Source organism: Cavia porcellus, unplaced genomic scaffold (assembly GCF_034190915.1).
Source record: "Cavia porcellus strain 051 isolate PalLab524CR breed Dunkin Hartley unplaced genomic scaffold, mCavPor4.1 scaffold_5, whole genome shotgun sequence".
Taxonomy (NCBI): Eukaryota; Metazoa; Chordata; class Mammalia; order Rodentia; family Caviidae; genus Cavia; species Cavia porcellus.
In genome coordinates this window covers 79,819,711-79,841,171 of record NW_026947488.1, presented here as the reverse complement: position 1 = coordinate 79,841,171, position 21,461 = coordinate 79,819,711, and the positions used below count along the sequence as shown (strand labels likewise).

The 21,461-nt window shown below is 34.1% G+C and overlaps 1 protein-coding gene across 1 annotated transcript in view; it reads left to right on the top strand.

Annotated features, from left to right (window-relative positions):
* Gpr149 (G protein-coupled receptor 149) overlaps nt 1–21,226 on the top strand; it is an 80,210-nt gene extending 58,984 nt beyond the window's left edge. The window contains exon 4 of the mRNA XM_003476567.4: nt 17,618–21,226. Within this exon, the coding sequence (XP_003476615.1) occupies nt 17,618–18,190 (573 nt within the window). The 3' untranslated portion in view covers nt 18,191–21,226. The remainder of the gene's footprint in view (nt 1–17,617) is intronic.
* Nucleotides 21,227–21,461: the final 235 nt, after the last annotated feature.

Here is a 21,461-nt window from a genome sequence, read left to right as displayed (position 1 = left end):
CTTGCTAAAGAAAACTTCAGCAAAGTGTATCTTACATAATATTAATTTACCCATTCCCAACATACATTGCAAAGATTTCTGGTAAATTTATCAAGTTGCAGCCATCATAATGAATTATTCTGGAACGTTTTCATCATATCAATAATTTCTACTGTGCCCATTTAACTTTTAATCCCTATTGCCATTTCCATCCCAAAACACTCCTCCTCTATTGTCTCTATAGATTTTTGTTTTAGCTTAATGCTCTTCTTTATGGTTTATATCTAGCTGTACTCCCAAAGTCTCACATTTTTAGAAGTGGAGTAGAAACTGGATCTTGGAGGCATGATACTCATCAATAAGATTGATTCAGTAATAAGTTTATAGTAAATGTGATGTTGGAAAGTGAAGCCTTGTTGAAAGAGGTGGATAGCTGAGCACAGTGTCTGGAAGGGCTACTCTTCCATCTCTGCTTGATCTCTCATTCTGTTTCTTGCATGCTATTCCATAAACTGATTCTCCTCTACCATTCTTCTCTGCCATGTTGCTCCCCTTTGAAGCCATTTGACTATACACTGAAGCCTCTACAAACTGTGGGGCAAACTACCGCATTCCTATGTACATTATGGTGTTGTCTCTGTGACAAGAAAATAACTAAGATATTACCTAACAATGTGGTTCACAAGCCTTTGGAATTGGCTTTTGGGAAGAGTTTGGAAAAGTTGGGAAGATACAGTAGTGCCTTTGTTCACCAACATAATCTGTGATGCAGTTTTGGGAAAGATGACCACATTTGTGTACATGTGAGAAAGATAGCTGAAGTTGTGTTTGTCACCTAATGTGGATTTTGTACACACCAAAATTTTGTTTAGTTTAAACAGTTTTCAAACAGAAACATTCATAACTGAGGTATTACAGTACCAGTTGGAGAAGTAGCCTTACAGTGCTGTGAGCTGAGCGTGGTTGCACATTTTGGTCAGAGCTCAGAAGACCAGAATGTTAACAATTAATGCAGCAAGGAAAGGCCAGAGTCAATAAGTTGCAGTGGGAAGAGGGATTCCATTGGCAGATTCTAGGCCATGTATGTTATGCTCTGGCATAAAAAATTTTGTCTGCATTTGATTATATCTAAATAGTTTACAGGAGATACTTTGAAGAATACTTTAAGAGATTCAAATTGACTAATCTAGCAGAGGAAATTGCAAGGCAAGGCAGATGTTTAGGCTGTGGCATGGTAGTGCTATGGGTTTTTAGCCAACCCTCTATTGTGAATCAAGAACAAACCACTCAACAGAATGATTTTTAAAATTTTTGAATTTGGAACAGAAGGAAAACTCCAGTAAAATTGAAGTCTGTAAAGATGGAGCAGAGAATTTGGTTGCTGAAAATATTAACATTAAAAGAAGCCAAATACATTAGATCTGGACAGTGCAAAGGAGGCCTTGAGGGAATGAGAAGAATCCAAAAATCCCTACCCTTCCCAGACCCAAGGGTGGAAAAGTAAAAGACTGTTTTGAGAAGAGTGCCTCAGGGTACCATGCTCCAGAATAGTGGTTGCCCAGGGAAGGTGAACTGATTCCCCAGGATTCAGTTCACTATGCTCAGCTATTCAGGCACTCAGAGGCCTCTACAGCCACAAAAGGGCTCATCTACTGTTCACTCTGGTTCCATATTTTGGCATCATCCACCTGCTATAGTTAAATGCATGCAGAATGCAACTGCTGTGAAGTTAGATAGGCTTCCACCCAGATTTCAGAAGAAGGCCCAGAGGGTCCCATAGTTTGCCCCTGAGAGGGCACTGAGGAAAGCTGTGAGGATGAAAAGTACAGTGGAGAGGTTGAAATTCTGGAAAAGCCAGGAACGTGAAGCATCTGAAGAAAACCTTAAGGAATGAGAAAAACCAGGCAAAGGGGGAGGCTCTGAAGGCTACAGTCACTAGCAATGCCATATGAGCAAAGCCACCCAAGCCTTCCTATCTTGCATCAAATTGCCCCTGGTGCTGAACATGAAAGCATGGGATTTAACGTGGCCCTATTGGATTTTGAAGTTGCCTTGTTCCATTCCTTTCTACCTTCTTAGTTTTCCCTTTTAGAATGGAAATGTTTACCCTGTGCCTTTTTATGTTGGTAGCTGAACTTCCTTTTAATTTCTGTAAGGATTCACAGTTGGAAATTTGTCTTAAATCTCAGAGACGATGGACTTGGAATTTACAATAGTACTAAAACTGTTAAGACCGGCAACTTTAGCGCTGAAAGCATTTTATGTAAAGGAATGAGTCTTTGGGAGCCTGGAGCAGAGTATTATTTTTGTATCTAAATGCCCTCCCAAATCCTCGTGGACTCATAGGTGGGAATTTTGGAAGATGATTGATCATAGACATGGGGGGGCATAAGAGTTTATAATATGATGTTGGGAGATGAAGCTTGATCAAAGGAGGTGAGTCACTGCTTGCATGGCCTGAAAGAGTATATCTGCTCTCCTCCCTCCTTGATCTCTCACTCTACTTCCTATCCTCCATGCTGTTAGCTGTTTTGATTCTTCCATGCTGCCCTGCCTTGGGACTCAAATCAGATCTATGATTTGAAACCTCTATAACCTGGGAGCCAAGGTAAATCTTTTCTCTTTAAGTTGTGTAAGCTATTGTACCTCAGCAATTAAAAATTAACATATTCTTTTTGCTACAGTATGTTATCTGATCACTGTATTCTTCTGTACCTTTCACAAATACCAACAATGTGAACTTTAACACCTTTCCTAAAGCATACCAATCTTATAAAAATCATTGTATTTATCCTTTGGAGTGTCTTAAATGTGAAAATACACTGTCATTATTTACCTTATTCTGGTCAATGACATAAGACAAAATGTTTTCTTACAACCATTCTAAAAGGATATCCCCAACTGAAAGAACACACTGCTGCATGAGCATTTACTATGTATTAATTTATGAAGTATTATTTCATTTCTTAGGATTCATTTATTTCTGAAAAAATATTTTCTCTAAATATAATCATACGTTTCAAGTTAGTTTATTTGCTTTTGACAAGAAAGCAAAAAACATTAGCAGTGCATGGAAGCTTGGATACATAACCCATCTGATTTGAAATATCACAAATTTGTTGTTACTAGGCCATAAAATAGAAACAACTGCCTAATAATCACAAGAGCAACATAATATTTAAATTTAAATTTCCTATTGAATTTCTTAAAGTTTGTGATGATTGTGCTTATAGTCCAAAGTTAAAGATTTTGAAGATGAGAATACTAATTTCCATTAAAAAATTGAGATGACATCATTTCAAGAGCTTATATTTTAACTGTAAAAATAGAGTAACATAAGGTTTCACACTTAAATTTGATAATTTTTTATCGGAATTGCTTATCCTTTGCAATATGAGACATTTGAATTATACTTTAGAAAATATTGAAACGTTAAAGGATAAGATTTTGGGTTTTTTGTTCTCTTCAGCAGTAAAGTTGACTTTTGGAGAGGTTCTAATGTTCCTTCAATTAAATATATTTTGATAAGTTTACTTTTCTAAATTGTTGATATTATAAAATAACAAAATTTATATACCCATGAAATTGTATAATTTTATAACTATAGAGAGTCAAATAGGTTTTCTGCTTCTTGCTTCTCAGAGTATAGTTTCCATGATCTAGCAACCCTAACATCATCTAAGAGGTTTTGGTAAGGGCAGAATCTCATGTCCCACCATAGGATTTTGGAATCATATTATGTATTTTTATAGAGCAAAACTTTTTAATTTTGATGAGATATAATTTAACAATTTTTTTCTTATGAAACATGCTTTTGGTGTCGTCTAATAATGCTTCACTCAGTCTTAAACTTCAAAGATTTCCTCCAACATTTTAAAAAACATTTGTAGTTATACAGTATATTTAAGTCTGTAATCAACTTCAAGGTCATTTTTAAATAAAATATGAGACATTTCTAGGTTGATTTGTTTGCCTACAGATATCAAATTGATCCAGTATTGTTCTTGTTGAAAAGCTATTTTTCCTCCATTGAAGAGTTTTTGCATCTTCTTAAAAGAAAATTCAACTGGGCATGTTCATGTGAATCTATATTTAGGTTTTTATTCTATCCTATTGATCTATGTGGCTAACTATCAACAACACAGTCTTGATATAGTAGCTATGCTGAATTCAGTAGGCGATTCCTCCCATCATATTGACTTTTTCAAAATCACTCTAGCTATTCTAGTTAATTTCCCTTTCTATATAAATTTTAAAGCAACATTGTATGCTTGTGCAAAATATAGTGTTTTAGGGGCAATTAATAGCAATGTGTCTTTCACTGTAATTATTTTTAAAAATTTAAAAATTCATCATATATGTTAATCTCTCCTCTTAGAAGCAAGGAAGGAAAAATTAAGAGTCATTGTCTAAGAGCCAAACCAGAATCCTGTGAGATATGGTGGATGAGGTGGATAAGGACACGCCATAATGTTATTTGATAGAAATTGCCATAGCCAAAGAGATGCGCAACATGAGCATTATCATGATAGAGGATGAAACCATTTGACCATTGGGCTGTTTTCTATGCATACCATTTCTTAAAGGCATTAGTAAGCTCTTATAATTTGAGGAGTTCACCATAGTATCCTGAGTACAAACTCAGTTCCTAAAATTCCATCAAGATTAATACACACACACACACACACACACACACACACACACACACGGTTAACATTACCCCCTCCCCCATGTTAGATCTTGATTGACATTTTTGTTCTTGTTGCAAGAGGAGAACTGGGTGATTTCCATTGAGAACTCAGGGAAGGATCTCAGAATCATAACCATAAACCCAATTTTCATTTTCTGTGATGAAATCTTTCAAAAAGCTAGAAATTGAAGCAGCAGGATTATGCCCCTCCAATAAATGCATTGTTCATGATCCATGACTTACAGCATCTCTTTCATTCATAGCTCACAAATGACTAATCAGTCATTTGAAACAGAACCAGAACAGAACAGAACAAATCAAAATTTACCTTACACTATTTCTGAGGTCCCATGTGCTGCCTCTAGTATTTAAGATTCTTATATTTTCATTGGATGGCACACAGTAGAAGCATTCATTGTATTTTGTTGGCACATCTTGTATCTTTTTGTAAGACCTATATGAAATTATTCAACTTTTTGTAGTTGAATTTTTATGCATATATAATATATGCATATATAATATATGATATATAATACAGCAACAATCTGTGCATTATTCTTATATCCTATTACTTTTTTGGATCAATCATTAATTCTACAAGTTTTCTGTAGATACTTTTGGACTTTCTACACAGAATAATCAAACTTCCAGTTTCATTTGTGCTTCCATTTGCTGACTTTTCGTACTGGTTGGAACTTCCAGAACTGTACTGAATGATCATGATGAGCACTGACATCCTTCCCTTGCTCAATACTAAATGTAACTTAACCATTAAATGCAATGTCAGCTGTAGAATTTTTATAGACATTTCATCAGAATTAAGAACTATTCTTTTATTCTTTCCTTCCTGAGTTCACTTTTTACCATAAATGGATATTAAATTTTGTGCAGTATTTTCTGCATCAATTGATCATATAAAATTTTTCTATTTCACCTGTTAATATGGTAGATGACAACAATCAGATTTTGAATATTGAAACAGCCCTAAATTATGGAGTAAACCTTACCTTGTAATGATGCATTATTCTTATAGGTCACTGCATTTCTCTTAATAGAATTTGGTAAAGATGTATTGTAGGTTATCACAGTAGTGATTTTTATGTGCTATTGTAGGTTATCACAATAGTGATTTTTATGTGCTATTTCTTTTTGGCATTTTAAAATTATGGTTTCAAATTGCCTTAATAGTTATTGTCACAGTAGATGTATTGTAGCAGTTTTTGTGTTCTTCTAGGAATTGATCTATTTAACTTAGGCTTTCACATATAAATGTGTAATGTTTGTAGTAGTTCCATATTGTCTTTTCAATGTCTGCACAGTCTACAGTGATATTATCTGCTTTACTCTTAATACTGTTAATCTGACTTTTCTTTTTTAACTTGTCAATAGTCGTAGAAACTTACCAATTTTATTGATGTTAAAATCCAATTCTTTTTTCATTGCTTTTCTCTTTTTTTTTTTTTCTACTTTCCATTGATTTCTCTCTGAGCTTTATATTCACTTTGGTTGATTTTGTTCTTTTTCATCTAAAATATATAAAAGAAAATAAGACTATTATTTTGAGACTATTTCTATTTTCTAATACATAAGTTCACCGTTTTAAGTTTCCACATGAACTTCTTTAACACAAATGTGTATACATTGTATTTATTTTAATTCAGTGTTTTTTTGTTGAATTAAAACTTTATGTTCAATAGACTTAAGACTTTGTGTTTAACTCATGGATTATTCAGAAATGTTTTGTTTAGTTTCTTTTTTGCTTTGTTTTTGAGACAGGATATCACTATGGAGTTCCGGCTGGCCTTGAACTCACTTTGTATCCAACGCTGGCCTCAAACTCAAAGCATTAGCTTCCCAAGTGCTGGGATTACAGATGTGTGCCACCATGCCCAACAATGTTCAGTTTTAAGAGTTTGGAAATTTTCCTATTATCTTCAGTCATATGTTGCTATCCTGATTCCATCATGTAAAGAAAAAATAATCCACATAATTTTATTTTTCCTAAATTTATTTGAGTTTGTTGTATGGCTCAGATATTGATATGTATTGGTATACATTTCATAGCTACTTGAAAATAATGTGCATTCTGTGATTGAATGGATTTTCTATATAGTTTTCTCACTATATAATTTTATGTCACTCTTACTTATACCATTCTGACTGATGATGTTACCTTATAGTTTACTTTTTTTCTAGTTATTCTGTTAATTTTTTTTTTTTTTTGCTAAGTCACTTAGTTGCCCAGGCCAGGTTTGAACTTTGGATTCACCTGTTTCAGGCTTCCAGGGTGCTAGAATTCCAGGCATATGTAACAATATCTAGTAATTGTTGATAGGAAATGTTGAAGTCACCAACTGTAATTGTAAATTTCTGTACTTGTTTTCTGTTCTATCAGGTTGGCTTTATGTATGTCAGAACTATGTCACTCATATACACACTGAAGATTTTTATGTCTTCTTGGTAGACTCATCCTTTTACTATCATGTAATAGTCTTCCCTATCAGTAATTTTCTTTTCTCTGAAGACTATTTTATGTTAAATTTTTTATTTGACATATCAATATTTTTGCATAATGTATCTTTTTCTATCCTTTTGAATTTCACTTATTCCTATAATTACATTTGAACTTTACTTTTGTAGATAATGCGGCCACATTTTTAATCAACTCTGCCAGCCTTGGAATTTTAATTAATTTATTTAAATCATAAGAATTGAGAGAAGCTGGGAAAATGGAAGATCAACAAGTAGCAAAGTAAACAGACTCTCTGGAAGAAACAGCTCAGAAACTGGAATTTGACAACATGGAGAGGATCAGACAAAAGGAGATAGATCCTCACAGCCTGGGGAGACACTAAAGTGGAGAAGAAGAAAGAAGAAAATAGACAATGAAAATAAAAAAGGAAAGGAGAGGCATAGATGGAAGGCTGTAGCCAGATGCACTCTCACAGGAGCTGATCCTACTGCATGCAAGGCACTACTGGAATCCAAAGGACATGTGGTCCCAGCAAAGTTGACAATTGGCAAGCCCAAGGGCCTTGGTAGGAGGACATAGTTGTGGAGGGAAGTGGAGCCAGCATGGAGATCTGCAATGGCCTACAGTGAGTGCACAGAACTTAGTCCTTCCACAGGAGTGGGTGATTGGCTAGGTGACATTTTGGAGTTGGGCAGGACAATCCTGGATCCAAAACTGCAGCGACTTCAGTTAGCCACTCCTGAGCAGAGCAGATTGGTGAGAATTTCTGGGACTGAACCCCACCTCTGTGCAATATCCAAAGACAAAGATTACCCTGAAGCTATCCCAAACCGGTTCCTTCCATGTGGCACACACTAACGTGGTGAAGACTCACAGTGGTTGACCAGCTCAGAAGGGAGAGGCCAGCCTGCACTGCTTGTACCTCACTGGTTAAAAGCAGACCAGGAAGGTAGCAATCCCTAGCCAGCATGCTTCAGAGTAATCATAGCCAATACAGAAAGTGCCTGTGACTTCTACTACACACTTGTCTGGAAGAATCCAGAAACAAGAGAAAGAAACAAAAAAAAAATCTCCAACCACCAACCCAAACAATATGAGTCCAGGAGAGGTAACATAAAAGACATTGAGGGTAGCAAACCTGCAGTATTGGAAGCAACATCATCTAACATCAAGAAATATCTTCATGACATTATAGAAGAACTCAAAACAGAAATACTAATACAAGAAAAGGAAGATATAAGAAGATTAATTTAAAAAATGCTAAGCACCTGTCAAGAAGATACAGATGGAAGAATGGAGCAGCAGAGAAAAAGGAGGAAAACCTTTGATAAAGAATATAAAAAAAATCTAGAATACATGAAACAGATTCAAAGAAAATACCAGGAAATTAAAAATTCCATTGAAAGCTGGCAAAACTGCTTGAAAGAAACTAAAGAAAGACTATCAAAACTTGAAGACAGGTTTGCAACATGTGATTGTGAAAGGAAAGATATCTTAAAAATAATAAGGAATCAGAAAGTAACAATACAAAAGCTAGAAGATGACAAGAGGATCTATAACTTAAGAATAAAAAATGTGAGTGAAGAAGCAGGGGTAAACACAAAGGAAATACAAAGGCTTTTCACAGAAATAATTAAGGAAAATTTCCCAAGCATAGGAAAAAGAAATGATATTCAGATATATGAGGCATACAGAACTCCAGCCAGCTAAAACCAAAATAGATTTACATGCAGACATATGATAATCAAGATCCCAGAAAATCATCACAAGAACAGAATATTAAAAGCTGTCAGAGAAAAGAAACAGATCGCCTATACAGGAAAACCCATCAGAATCTCGACACAAATCATCAAATCGAGAAGAACTTGAAGTGAAGCATTCCAAGCCCTGAAAGAAAATAACCTTCAACCCACATTGATACACCCTGAAAAACTGTCTCTCAAATTTAATGGAGAAACAAGATGCTTCCATGAAAAAGAGGAACTGGGGGAGTTTGTGACCACCAACCCAACCCTACAAAAAATACTGAAGGACATTCTAGAGAGAGAGGGGAAAAAAAAACAGGGTTTCAGAAACAATGACAGAGCAGGCTTACTGAATGGGTCAGACAGTGGAATGAAGGAGAAAAGTAGACAACCAACAGCAGAAAAATAGTATGGCAGAGAAGGTTGGCTATAATCACTAACATAGATGGTCTCAATACACTAACAAAACAGAAACACAGGCAGAGTAGATCAGGAGAAAGAATCCATCATGATGCTCTATATAAGAAATATAATTAACCTGAAAGAGGGTTTATGGACTGAAAGTCAAAGATGAGAAAATAAAACTCTATATGACAGATAACCTGAAAAAAATGGGAGTAGCTTGCCCAGGAGCTTCAGATAGCTTGGAAAGATATAACACTTTTATACAATGGAGAATTACTCAGCTATAAGGAAGGAAAACCTTGAGGGTCTTGTCAGTAAAGGAATACAATTTGAGATCAAGCTCAGGGGTAAAAACCACTTAGGTAAATAGCTGGCTGCCTCCCTAATCTAAAATTAAAGGAGTTAGTGGGGTACAAAATGTAGTGTACCCTGTGAAAGTAAAAGTGGAGGACTGTCTAAAAAAGGAAGGCAGAAGACATTGTTAATCTTGTACCATGATCTGAAGCCCACATTGTTCTCATTGCTCTGTTTAGTTTGTTAGATTCTGTTCCATTTGGTCTACTTGTACTAGATTTGAGGGCACAGACAGCTGTTCCAAGAACAATAGGATATACTTAATTTCCTATTAACTTAATCTGAAGCTCTGTATTACTTACACTGTCTCATTATGACTGAATTTATTTGAATCTGTTTTGTTAGATCGCTGTCTTGTCTTGACCGATTTTATTTGAATCTGTTATGTTTGACCCCAGAAAGAATGACTATCATCATGAAAACAACCAGTAACAAACACTTAGGGCTGTGGGGAAAAAGGAACCCTTCTCCACTGTTGGTGGGAATGCAGGCTGATGCAACCACTGTGGTAATCAGTGCCAAGATTTCTGTAAAAACTAGAATTATAGGTCCCCTTTGAGCTATTTGCCTTCTGGGTGTCTTCCTAAAAGAACTGGAAATATAACACATTGAAAATGTGCATCCATGATTATAGCAGCATTTTTTGAAATAGCTACATTTTGGAAACAACACAAATGCCCCTCAACCAAAGAACAGATAAAATAAAGAGGTAGTTTAATATAATGGAGTACTATTCAGATGTAAAGATAAACTGGAGACTTTTATAGATAAATGGATGCAACTTAAGACCCTGCTCATAAGTGAAATAAATCAGTACCATATGTGTACACATCGTATCATCTCATTATTATGAGAAATATAACAAGTAAATAAGATCCAAAATGTACAACAGATATTGTGAACTTGAAAAAAAAAACTGTTCAAAAGAAAAGAGAAACTAAGATGGAGGAAAGAGGAAAGGTAGAAAGGGAAAAAGAAAAAAATAGTATACAGAAGACAGTTAAGATAGTTATACAGCTAGTGTCTCTTAGTTCATTGAAAAGGAAGTTTTGTGCTAGTATTGTTTGACAAGCTCGCATGCCTGTATCTTGTACTCTGAATAACTACTATGAAGACAACAATATGAAATGTATTAATTATTGTAACTGTCCTCTTAGCCTGTTTTGAAAATGCTTCATTGTTATTTTTGTCTTTTTTCTCTTTAAAATAAATAAATATTAAAAAGTTTAAAGATTTCCTAATTGCTGTTGCTGACACCATATTCTTTTCTCTCTAATCAATCGTAAGACCTTCAATTATATTCTTAGACTTTAAATGGCATAGTAAAAATGATTCTGAAACTGAGTTTAGATCAGAGTACAAACCTCACCCTTCTGTGTAACCTAAGAAAGTTATTTTTAAGGTTTAAATCTAGAATATCCCCCAAAGGCTCATGTGTTAAGAGATGAAACTTTTAGAAAGATATCGGGCCGTTTGGGCTTTCTTATTTTTCTTACTGCTGAAACAGAATATCTGATGCCCAAAATTAAGGAAGAAAAGGTTTATTTAGCTCACAACTTGTAAATGCTTCAGTCCATAAGTAGCTGGCTCCAAAGCAGGGTAGCATGGCAGAGCAAAAAATCATGGTGGCAAAAGACAGCACAAGCAACCACAGCAAAAAATAAGGGAGAGCAAGCCTCTTTTCCTCCTTATATTGTAACCAAGCTAGCCACCCTAATGCGGGTGTAGCACTCACACTCTCTCTGTGCCCTCTTGCACAAGTTGAAACTGTGTAAAAAGTGATGACCTTTGGCCCCATGCTGAGTTGCTTAGATAAGCTTCTAAACTTCTCAGGTTGACACGATGTACCAACAATTAGAGGGGCATTATACTCATCAGCAGACTAAATCGTTAATGAATCCATAGCTGAGTGTACAGAAAAGGCTGTTCACCGGGTACGTGACATTCACTCGCTGCTTCCTGACCCCCATGATACAAACAGCTTTTCGGCTACCCTGTCCATCTGCCATGTCATTTCTCCCCTGGAGCCTGCTGACCATGGGCTCTAACCATGACCCTAAATAAACCTCTTCTCCTTTAAATTGTGGATATCAGGTATATTGTCCCAGCAAAGAGAAAGTGACAAAGAGAGGTACTTACCCTTTCCATGTATGGACTTACTTGTCTTATAAAACAAAAATGATTTTACCACCCTCACAATTACACAGTGATACTTTGGTTGCCTAAAGGCTGCAAGCTCCAAATTTCCCTACTTGAACAGCAAAGTTCCAAAATGGCTGCTTGGTGTTAGGTGTTAACTTTGCTTGATGGTCAATCAAAAATCTGACCTGAAAAATATTTGTAAGGGTCAAGAGTGAATCACACATCACATCTCACCCAGCACACAGAGGGCTGATGCTTCAGGTCTAAGCACTACCCTCATCCAGTCAACTTCTAGTGCTTGAGTTTAAATATTAACCATGTGCTTTTTTGTACTTTATTTGCATAAAATATCATAACCATAGGGCCAAAGAAAGTTAGTGATACCAGCTGGAAAGCTAAGAGGAAAACCGAGAATCATGATAAAGAAAGAAGTCATAGTGAAATGTGTTAGTACTAAAAATGAATCAGTAAGTATAATGGTTGGGTCTCAGAACTCAAAGAATGGTTTTCCATTATTTCTTTTATGAAAAATTCTGTTCTCAGACTTTTCAGTGTTTGAATATGAATTTGAGACAAAAAATGTTTTTTGACAACTGAGGCATCACTGTATTTAAACTCGATTTCATGTGTGAAGTACCTGCCTGGATCAGACACTCCATGTATCTTCATTTCTTTCTCTCTGATAACTGTAGAAAACATCAGAGATTTCTCCTTCCCTGTGGGAGACATTAGCTTGGTATTCAGGGCTCTCAGCCCTTAATCTTAAACTCAGTTTCTAGGTCTTTTGTTTTTTTACATATTTTACCTAAAATTTCTTTACCTTTCTTTTTGCCATCATGGAACACACTTTCTCCCCTCTTTTGGCTACTGAAATTATCTTTTAAAAATCTTACTTTGAAACTATTTGCTTTCTTCTCTAAATACTTCATATATTAATCTGAATAAATCCTTTCTCCATCCTTGTTTCAAAAAACATTGAAGTAATCTAGAGGAATCAGAAGAATAAAATGCGATTGCTCTTTCCACTCCACCTTAAAATGGCAAGATGGTTAAGGACCATCTGAGCAGATTTGAGCCCTTGAGAGGGTCTGAAACTGATAAACTTGAATTTGTATTTTACTCTGCCATGCGCTGACTTGTATTCCCTCTCATAAATCAATTATGACATCTATAAACTGGGGATAATTAATGTCTCTACTTTGTAAGATTAATGTGAATATTAAATATAAAAATGAAAGTGCGTAGCAAGTATTTAGTTAGAACAGTAAAAAATTTTTATGATGATTTCCATCTTAAAGAACTTGCTAGTCTTTTGTTACTAAAGGTAAAAGGCTTAATGTAGACACATAAGGTCTGGGAGGTTTAGATGTCAAATGTATTAAAATACTCAACTTTTTATGCCACATAGTATGCCTTCCATTAATGCCCTCCCTTATTTTGTTCCCTCCTTTTTCACTTCTCTTGACTAATTCTTATGTCTTATTAAGTTTACTAAATATTTAAATGGAGATTAAAGGATGACACAGGAAATATTTGGGAGTTGAATAAACTATAGTAACCATGCAGCTTATATATTGAATAAAATTCTGAAAAGTAAATTATTAAAAATCTATTGGTTTTCTTACAAAGTTATTGCTTTCCTTGTTTTTTATATTTTCTTTTGAGGTGTCTGTTTTTTCTTTCCCAAAACAACTGCTTCACTTAAATACTTGGGTGTACTTTTTTTTAAGAGACCAAACTTCACTTAAATCACCTAATGTTTATTTGTGTAAGTTCTCTCTATGTTTAAACCACCAGTGACCTGGATTATTCATGAGTTAATGATATAGTTCTAATATGTGGAGCAAACAAACCTGTGACAAATTCTGTGGTCTTTGATAATGGCTGTGATTCTACATATTGCAATGTCTTTCTTAAATTGAGTGATTCAGATAATCAACAGAATACTTCACCTTGTTAGGAGACACATTTAGAGCAACTCTTTTCATATTATAATTTCACCTTGAATTCACCTACAGGCTTACAGTTAAGAAATAAAAAACATTCAAAGTATCCAAGGTCAGTAAATTTGAATCAATTATCACAGCATATTATTTGCGCTAATGTGTTTACATGGCATGCGCTCTCCTCCTGAAGTTATCTGTGAGGGTTAGAGACTGCTTTTCATTTCAAAATTAAAAAGCTCCCATCCACCCACACTCAAGAGTACAGCAGTAATGGATTATTATTATTCATGACAGCAAATGCTAATTCATTGACTTTTAAATGGAAAGAAAACAGACTATGAAATGAATAGTTTTATATTCTCTGAATCTATCATTCTTTGTCGTGTAATAAACTTTCAACTAAGTCCCATATATTTTATTTTTATAAGAAGTATATTCTAGCAAAACTTTCTGACACATTTATAATGATCAGCTCTTAGCTGTTAAAATACAAAAATAAATTGTGAAGAGCAATATTTTTAGAGATTCTACCTTTATGTTTTAGAAAGTTAAAATTTGGACTCTTGAAAATCTCAACTATCATTTGTTCATGCACAGTGTTATTCATTCAACAAATATTTTATGAGGGCGTGCCATGCACTGGACAGTGTTATAAGTGGTAGAGAAAATATAGATCAACAGGAAATGTCTCTTCCCTAAAAAAGATTATATTTTCTGTTTTTAGGGGGGTTTTTGTGTGTGTTTTTTAAGTTCAATGACCTTATTTTGAAGTGCTACTTTCATAATATACTACACTTGATTTCTTCTCTATTGTTTTTCACAGATATATCAAGTCTTACTAATAACACCCTATATAGATTACATTTGGAAATGTACCTCATTAGTCTGTTTCTAGTATTTTGGTTACACAGCATTTGTGACTGCGAATAAATCTCTTGTGGAAGCTTTCAAGTTCCAATATAAAATTCTACTAGAATTTTTCTTAAAATTGTCTTACTTTATAAGAAATAAACATTATATTTACAATACAGCTTTCCAATGCAAGACATTATTTTTTTGTCTTTTTTATTTGTGTATTTCCTATTCAATTTTTATTAGTATGTTTGCCATACATAATGATCACCTTCATCACGAGGAATCTGTATCTACACATAATATACCTTGATTCATTTTTTACCATCCCCTCCTTTTAACCTTCTTATCCCCTCCTTTTACAAAAGATACACAAGATTAAATATCATGTTTCCCTTGTGTAAGAAATCCAAAGGATAAATAAGGAGGAACATGGAGAAGAGATCAGGGAAGTAGGAAGACCTTGCTCAAATAGGATTGGGAATGGGGAGGGGAGAAGAAAGGAAAGGAAAGGAAAGGAAAAGAAAAGAGATTTTAAAGAAAAAGAGTGAAAGAAAAAAACTGAAAATATGTCTTCTTTGGTCTACTTATTCACAATTATTTGTTGATACAGTGTTTTCCTCATAACATTTCACACATTTTATTATTTAGAATTGGACCTTTTAAAATACATTTTTCATCAGCCGTAGCTATTGTTTTCTTAATATTTACCTAGAATTTAGTATGTTACTAAATTTTTAAATAGTTTTCATCTTTGTTCTCTAAATTTTTTAGAAATACTTTTAACGTGCAAATTATGATGTTCTTGTTTCTTCTTAGGCAGTAGTTGTGTTTCTTACTTATTTTTCTTGATTTTTGCTCATCTAAGACTTCTGGAACGATGCTAGTAAAGAATATTTCATATCAAGTATTTCTACTCATACTCACCTCTAAAAATTAAGCTCTGATCTAGAAAGATTCTTAGACTTTCTTTTGCTTACCCTACTAGGTTAAGTATCCTTTATCTGTGTTTTCATAATAGCCAGCCTAGGTCTATTGTAGGATAAATCACATGGAATGCAATGGTTTATTAACTCTGTAATCAATCCACATTTCAGCTATTGCAAACCCTGCCATGAGTACTGATCCACGAACATCCATTCCTTCAAGATCCTGTTTTGAATTGAATTTTAATCAGAAGTGGAATTGTTGCATCATATGATAATTGTTTTCAGTTTTAAGGAACTATACTGTTTTTCATCAAGACCAACAGTGTACAAATATTCCAACGTCTATACAACCTTCTCAACATTTACTATTTTGCTTCTTTATAGGAGTAATCTAAAGGGCCTGAAGTAGTATCTCATCATAGTTTTTATTTGTGTTACCATAATTATGATGCTGAACATTTTTTGTGTATTTGTGTCAGTTGCACATGTTTTTTAGAGAAATGTCTATTCAAAAGTCTTTGGTACATTAGTGATCAGGGTTTTTTTTACATTATCTGTGTTTTTGTTCCCACAATTCTCAAAGAGAAGCTACCCATTTGAATATGAATGTTTTAGAGAATGGCTTTAGTTATTGAGGACTTTCTGTGGTATTTCAGAAAAATCATACTTCTTACTTAGCTAACACTGACACTATGCAATTCTCAAATGCCAGTTTTAATGAGTTGTTATTTGATGACTTGGTAAAGGTTTTTTTGTTCATTTGAAGATAAGGTTAGCATGGGTGAGTTGTTAAAATCTTTATTATGTGAACTGTGTAAAATCAGGTACAGAAAAATTTATTATCTCATTTGCTTACATAGTAACTGCTCATCAGTGGTGCAAGGTGGTGAACATAAAGATATGACTTTTATAGATGTTCTACTGAAGGTTGTTTTTAAAAAGAACTGTCTGTACTTCTGGGGAGAGATAGTTCAGCTTTTTCATTATGTTTTTAAATTAGTATATGCCGTAGCACATTGTTTAATCAGTGTACCATGTCAGGGAATAAAAGGATTTTGGAAGGATTGAGGTGGGACTTGTTTTTTCTCATAATGAAGTATAATGTTGAGAGAGTTCAACTTTCAGATTAACCAACTCTCAGAACAAAGACTATTTATAATACATACTAATTGAATAAATGTTTCAAGAAATTTTTATCTTAAAAATAAATAGAAGCTTCTGTCTTTGAAAAAAACTATTTCCTCTGGATGAGGCTTTAGGGCCCTTTAACTCATGATTTGGCACTCACAAAGCAAAGCTCTGAAGTCTGTTACCAAGGATGATGGCAAGATAATGATACTGGGCAGGGGATTTAGCTCAGTGGCATAAGCGCCTGCCTTGCAAGTGCAGGGTTGTGAGTTTGATCCCCGGGACCAAAAAAAAAAAAAAAAAAAAAAAAGATAATGATACTATTTAAAAAGATGGATTCCTGGTTTAATAATGCAATCTGTATTATAAGCCAGATATACATCATGCATGTGAAAGAGTTAAAATGGCTTAATACTTAATACATTTTATATTAGAAAGATAAAAAGGGAAGAAGGAGAAAAGGAAGAGCATTCTCCTTTCAAAAACTGAAACTTCAGAACTGAAATATCCTTTGCACCTCATATGAGTCCTAGTTTCACAGTTACCATTTTCTCTTGCATACTAATTAAGAGAAGTGCATGTTTCTAATAGTTGACATTTCTTTCAACTGAAAATGTAGCAAAAACATATAAGCAGTTCCAAATTACAAATATACAATCAATTTCATGTCCCTATGGCTTGTTCTCAGTATAGAAATTTTGTTTTCAAATGTGGAAAAAAGCCCCTTATCTTCAAAGAAACGTTCCTCATTATGCTTATTTAGACTTTGTATTTGACCTAGGAAAAAAAGTGAGCTTGATGCCTGGGGGACAGACTTTAAACCCTAAATACTATATGCAATCAGTTTCCAAGGACATGGCTCTGAAAAAAACAAAACAAAAAAACTTTATCATCCTGATGCATGAAATGCACTTATAAATGTCCCACTCGTTGGAACTACTTTTCAATAACAACCACTTTGTTTTTATCCTCAGCGGTCCTGTGGTGGGCTTGCCATTCCCCTGTGTGCATTCCAAGGCACTGTGTCTCTCCACGCGCCTACAGGGAAAACCCTCTCTCTTTCTACCTATGAAGTGAGTGCTGAAGGTCAAAAAATAACTCCGGCCTCTAAGAAAATAGAAGTCTACCGATCTAAAAGTGTCGGCCATGAACCGAATCCAGAGGATTCTCCCTCAACGTTTGCAGACACTAATGTGAAGATACACCTGGAGGTCCTCGAAATTTGTGATAATGAAGAGGCCTTGGACACTGTTTCGATTATTAGCAACATCAGCCAGTCGTCCACGCAAGTCAGATCTCCTTCACTACGCTACTCGAGGAAAGAAAACAGATTTGTCTCGTGTGATTTAGGGGAAACAGCTTCGTATTCTCTCTTTTTACCTACAAGTGATCCTGATGGTGATATCAACATCTCCATTCCAGACACTGTCGAAGCACACAGGCAGAACAGTAAGAGGCAACGCCAAGAGAAGGATGGCTACCAGGAAGAAATCCAGATGTTAAACAAAGCTTACAGGAAACGGGAGGAGGAAAGCAAGAGTAACTAGTGATCAGTGGGCCTGTGAGAAGCAAAAATGGCTCTGCAACTTCAAAGCGTGAATTCACGACTTTGAGACTGATTTTCTTTTATTTCTTGGTTTATGTAAGCTTTACTAATTTACTAGTTAATTATTTTTAGTATACAGAGCAGGAACTACTGTAGACACTAAGTGCATTTATATGTGCTGCCTAAAGATCACACACTGTGGTGACTGTAATATTTTGTGTCTTATCCAGTTTCTACAAAGATTTTTGTAAATTGCATCTTGGCCTAATTTCCTGTCTTTGCCTATGTTTGTCAGATGAATACACTGCTTCCATCACGTGTTTCTATACTTAATGTTGGCTTTTGCTGAAAGGGAAAAAGAAGACATTTTCAAAATGGAAGAAATGTAGCTAAACTCCCAAGTTGTATTTGTAGACATTTGTCTAAATGTTGCTAGCAATATAAGCTTGTTCCAATTACTGCTTCAGGTTTATATTGGTGTCTAGAAAATATATTTTTGTGCAAAATGACAAATTAGATATTAACTTGCAAATATGCATGCCTCTAACCTATAAATAGTTGTTTCCTTAATTTCTATAAAGTATAAACAGTTTAATAGGTGGTTCTTTCCTTGCTTTCTCTTAAATCTCCCTTTAGCCTTTTAAGTATATCAAGATAGCCTTTAAAACAAATATGTTGTATGTTACAGGTGGAATTAGAAGTAGTCTTTAACTCAAATATTATTGGAAAAGTTTGTGTTAGCTTTCCCTCACTATAACAAATACTTGAGATTATCGGCTCATAAAGAGAAAAGTTTTACTTAGCCCACAGTGTTAAAGTTTGCAATCCACGACTGATTTGCTCCATTGATTTTGGGGCTATGGCAAGGCAGCAGATCATGGTAGGAGCTCATAGTAGAGCAAAACCACTCAGCTCACGGTGATCCAGGGAGCAAACAAACTAGAAGGGACCCAAGTCTCACAAACATCTTTGAAGACGTGTGCCCAAAGACCACCATGCTCTGCTTCTAAAAGCTCCGTGGTCCCCCCAATAGACTTTCCTGGCCACCAAGCCTCCATCATAGCAGTCTTTAAGTTGAATCTACAGCAATGTTTTAATTTATACTTGTTCCTAGAATTGTTTTGTTTATTTGAATAGAAATTGAAAGAAAATATTGCCAGATTACATCCTGAGATGTGGATTTTACAACAATAACAAGCTTCTGGATAAAGCAAAGGAAAAATCCTCTAATCTTAAAAGAAAAGTGTCTATTCTTAAAGCTTCAGATTCAAAACTTTTCTTAGCTATTCTTGCAGCATATGAACTTGTGCTTCAAATATTAGGTTTAAATGCTTATTTCTTTTCCAAAGACATGTGTTATTTCAAGGGAAATACATATTTTGTCAAGTGATTGGAAGGTATACATATTGATTGGTTTTTAAATATATTATGTTGCAAAATTACATAAATAATATTGTTAAAATATTAGGAATGCATATTTGTAAAGTTATGAAGTGATTTTTTTCAAATTGATTTATTCTAATCTTTCTGTAAACATGCATTAAATGCATTATATAAATGTTTACTTTTGAAAATTACTGAACTGATTATATAATCTTAGACTTTGCATCTCCTTACCTCACACATATATATTTATAGATTGAATTATTTTTCAGAATCATTGATTTTGTTTATTTCCTTATACTGAATCAAAATTCTCTCTAAATTATTGCACATGAGCTTTCAGAGTGTTTCACCCTTAGAGAACATTTTTTAGCCACCAAGAAAAGTTATTTTCAAAATAGTTATATCATTTTTTCATGTGACATTATCTAAATTTTGCAAGCAAATGTAATGTCCTTAGTAATGTTTATAAAGCAAATTTCAAATAATCATAGCATATAAATTCAAATTCAATTATATTCTCACCTTAAATACTGTTTTGTTTTCAATACTTTGCATCTTCAAAATTGATGACTTTTAACACAAGTGGACAAATCATCCTGGTATATAAATCTTTAACATTGAATATCTTTACAAAGGAAAAAATGAATTGGATATACTAATAATGCCTTTTAAAGGACAGTTTCTGACATATTTATATGTATAATTTTCTGAAGGATAAAGATAATATTGCTACTTTCAAATGCAATTTTTAATAACATTAAAATCATAATGCAACTAAATAGTAGAGATTTAAATGTAAACAAATATTTTTAACGTCAGCATTTTGAATGAGAAGATGATGAAAGTCAAGGTTTAAAGAGTATATCGTGAGGAGACAATAATAGCCATTTTCCTTCCTGTTTTCCTTTTTCTTTTCACGAGACATGGAACTAGGCTGGAGGAAATGAAACAAAACAAAACAAAAGCAAGCAAACTAAGGTATTTCTGTTTAATTTCTCTTGGTTATTGCACTGTGTATACCATAGACATACTTTTAAATTTTTCCTACATTGAAACAATACCATGATCATTTAGCCTGAAGACGTATTTGAGAGATGAGTGAGGAACAGATTACTAATCTATAACATTTCAAATTCCAAGCCAACAGTAGATCAGTCTACAAGAAAAATCTACTTGGGCTGTACATAAGTGTTAAAGGATCCTCCAAATTCTTATAAAGAGAGGATGTTAAGTTTCACAAGTCTTACTTAAATTTACTTACTGTTTAGTGACTCTGATGATAAAAATGGTGTTTCTAGTGTAGAAAATACCCTTTTAGCTATCCTGTGCTATGTCCAAATATCTTACCCTTGAAAGATAGTTATATACTTAGCATTAATAAATACTGTATTTTATATACTGTATCTCTTTCCTTTCTAAATTTTATGTGGAAATAAAAACTTTACCTAATAAAACTGTCACCATCTGGTGGTGACTCCTACACACTGCAGACACATAATCATAATTCCCTAATTATATATGTATATATATATGTATATATTTGCACACACACACATAATGTCTAAAGTTCCTACTAGTTGTTATTGACAGAAGCAATTCATTTTGAAAGCAGCAAAAATTTTATATTTCTCAAAATAAAATAAAAAGAGAATTTGATTATGTATTATTTGAAAGCTTCTATAATATTAGATTTCATAAATAGATTATCTCATATTTTTAGCTATGCTTATTCATTTATTTATTATAGTATTTAGTAAATGACTGTTACCTGCTAGAAATTTTTCTAGGTACTTGCATTTATAACTAGGAACACAAACAAAATAAATACATAAATATACATGTTGTGAGAGTTTGAGCTGATGGTCAGTGTACAGACATACACAAAA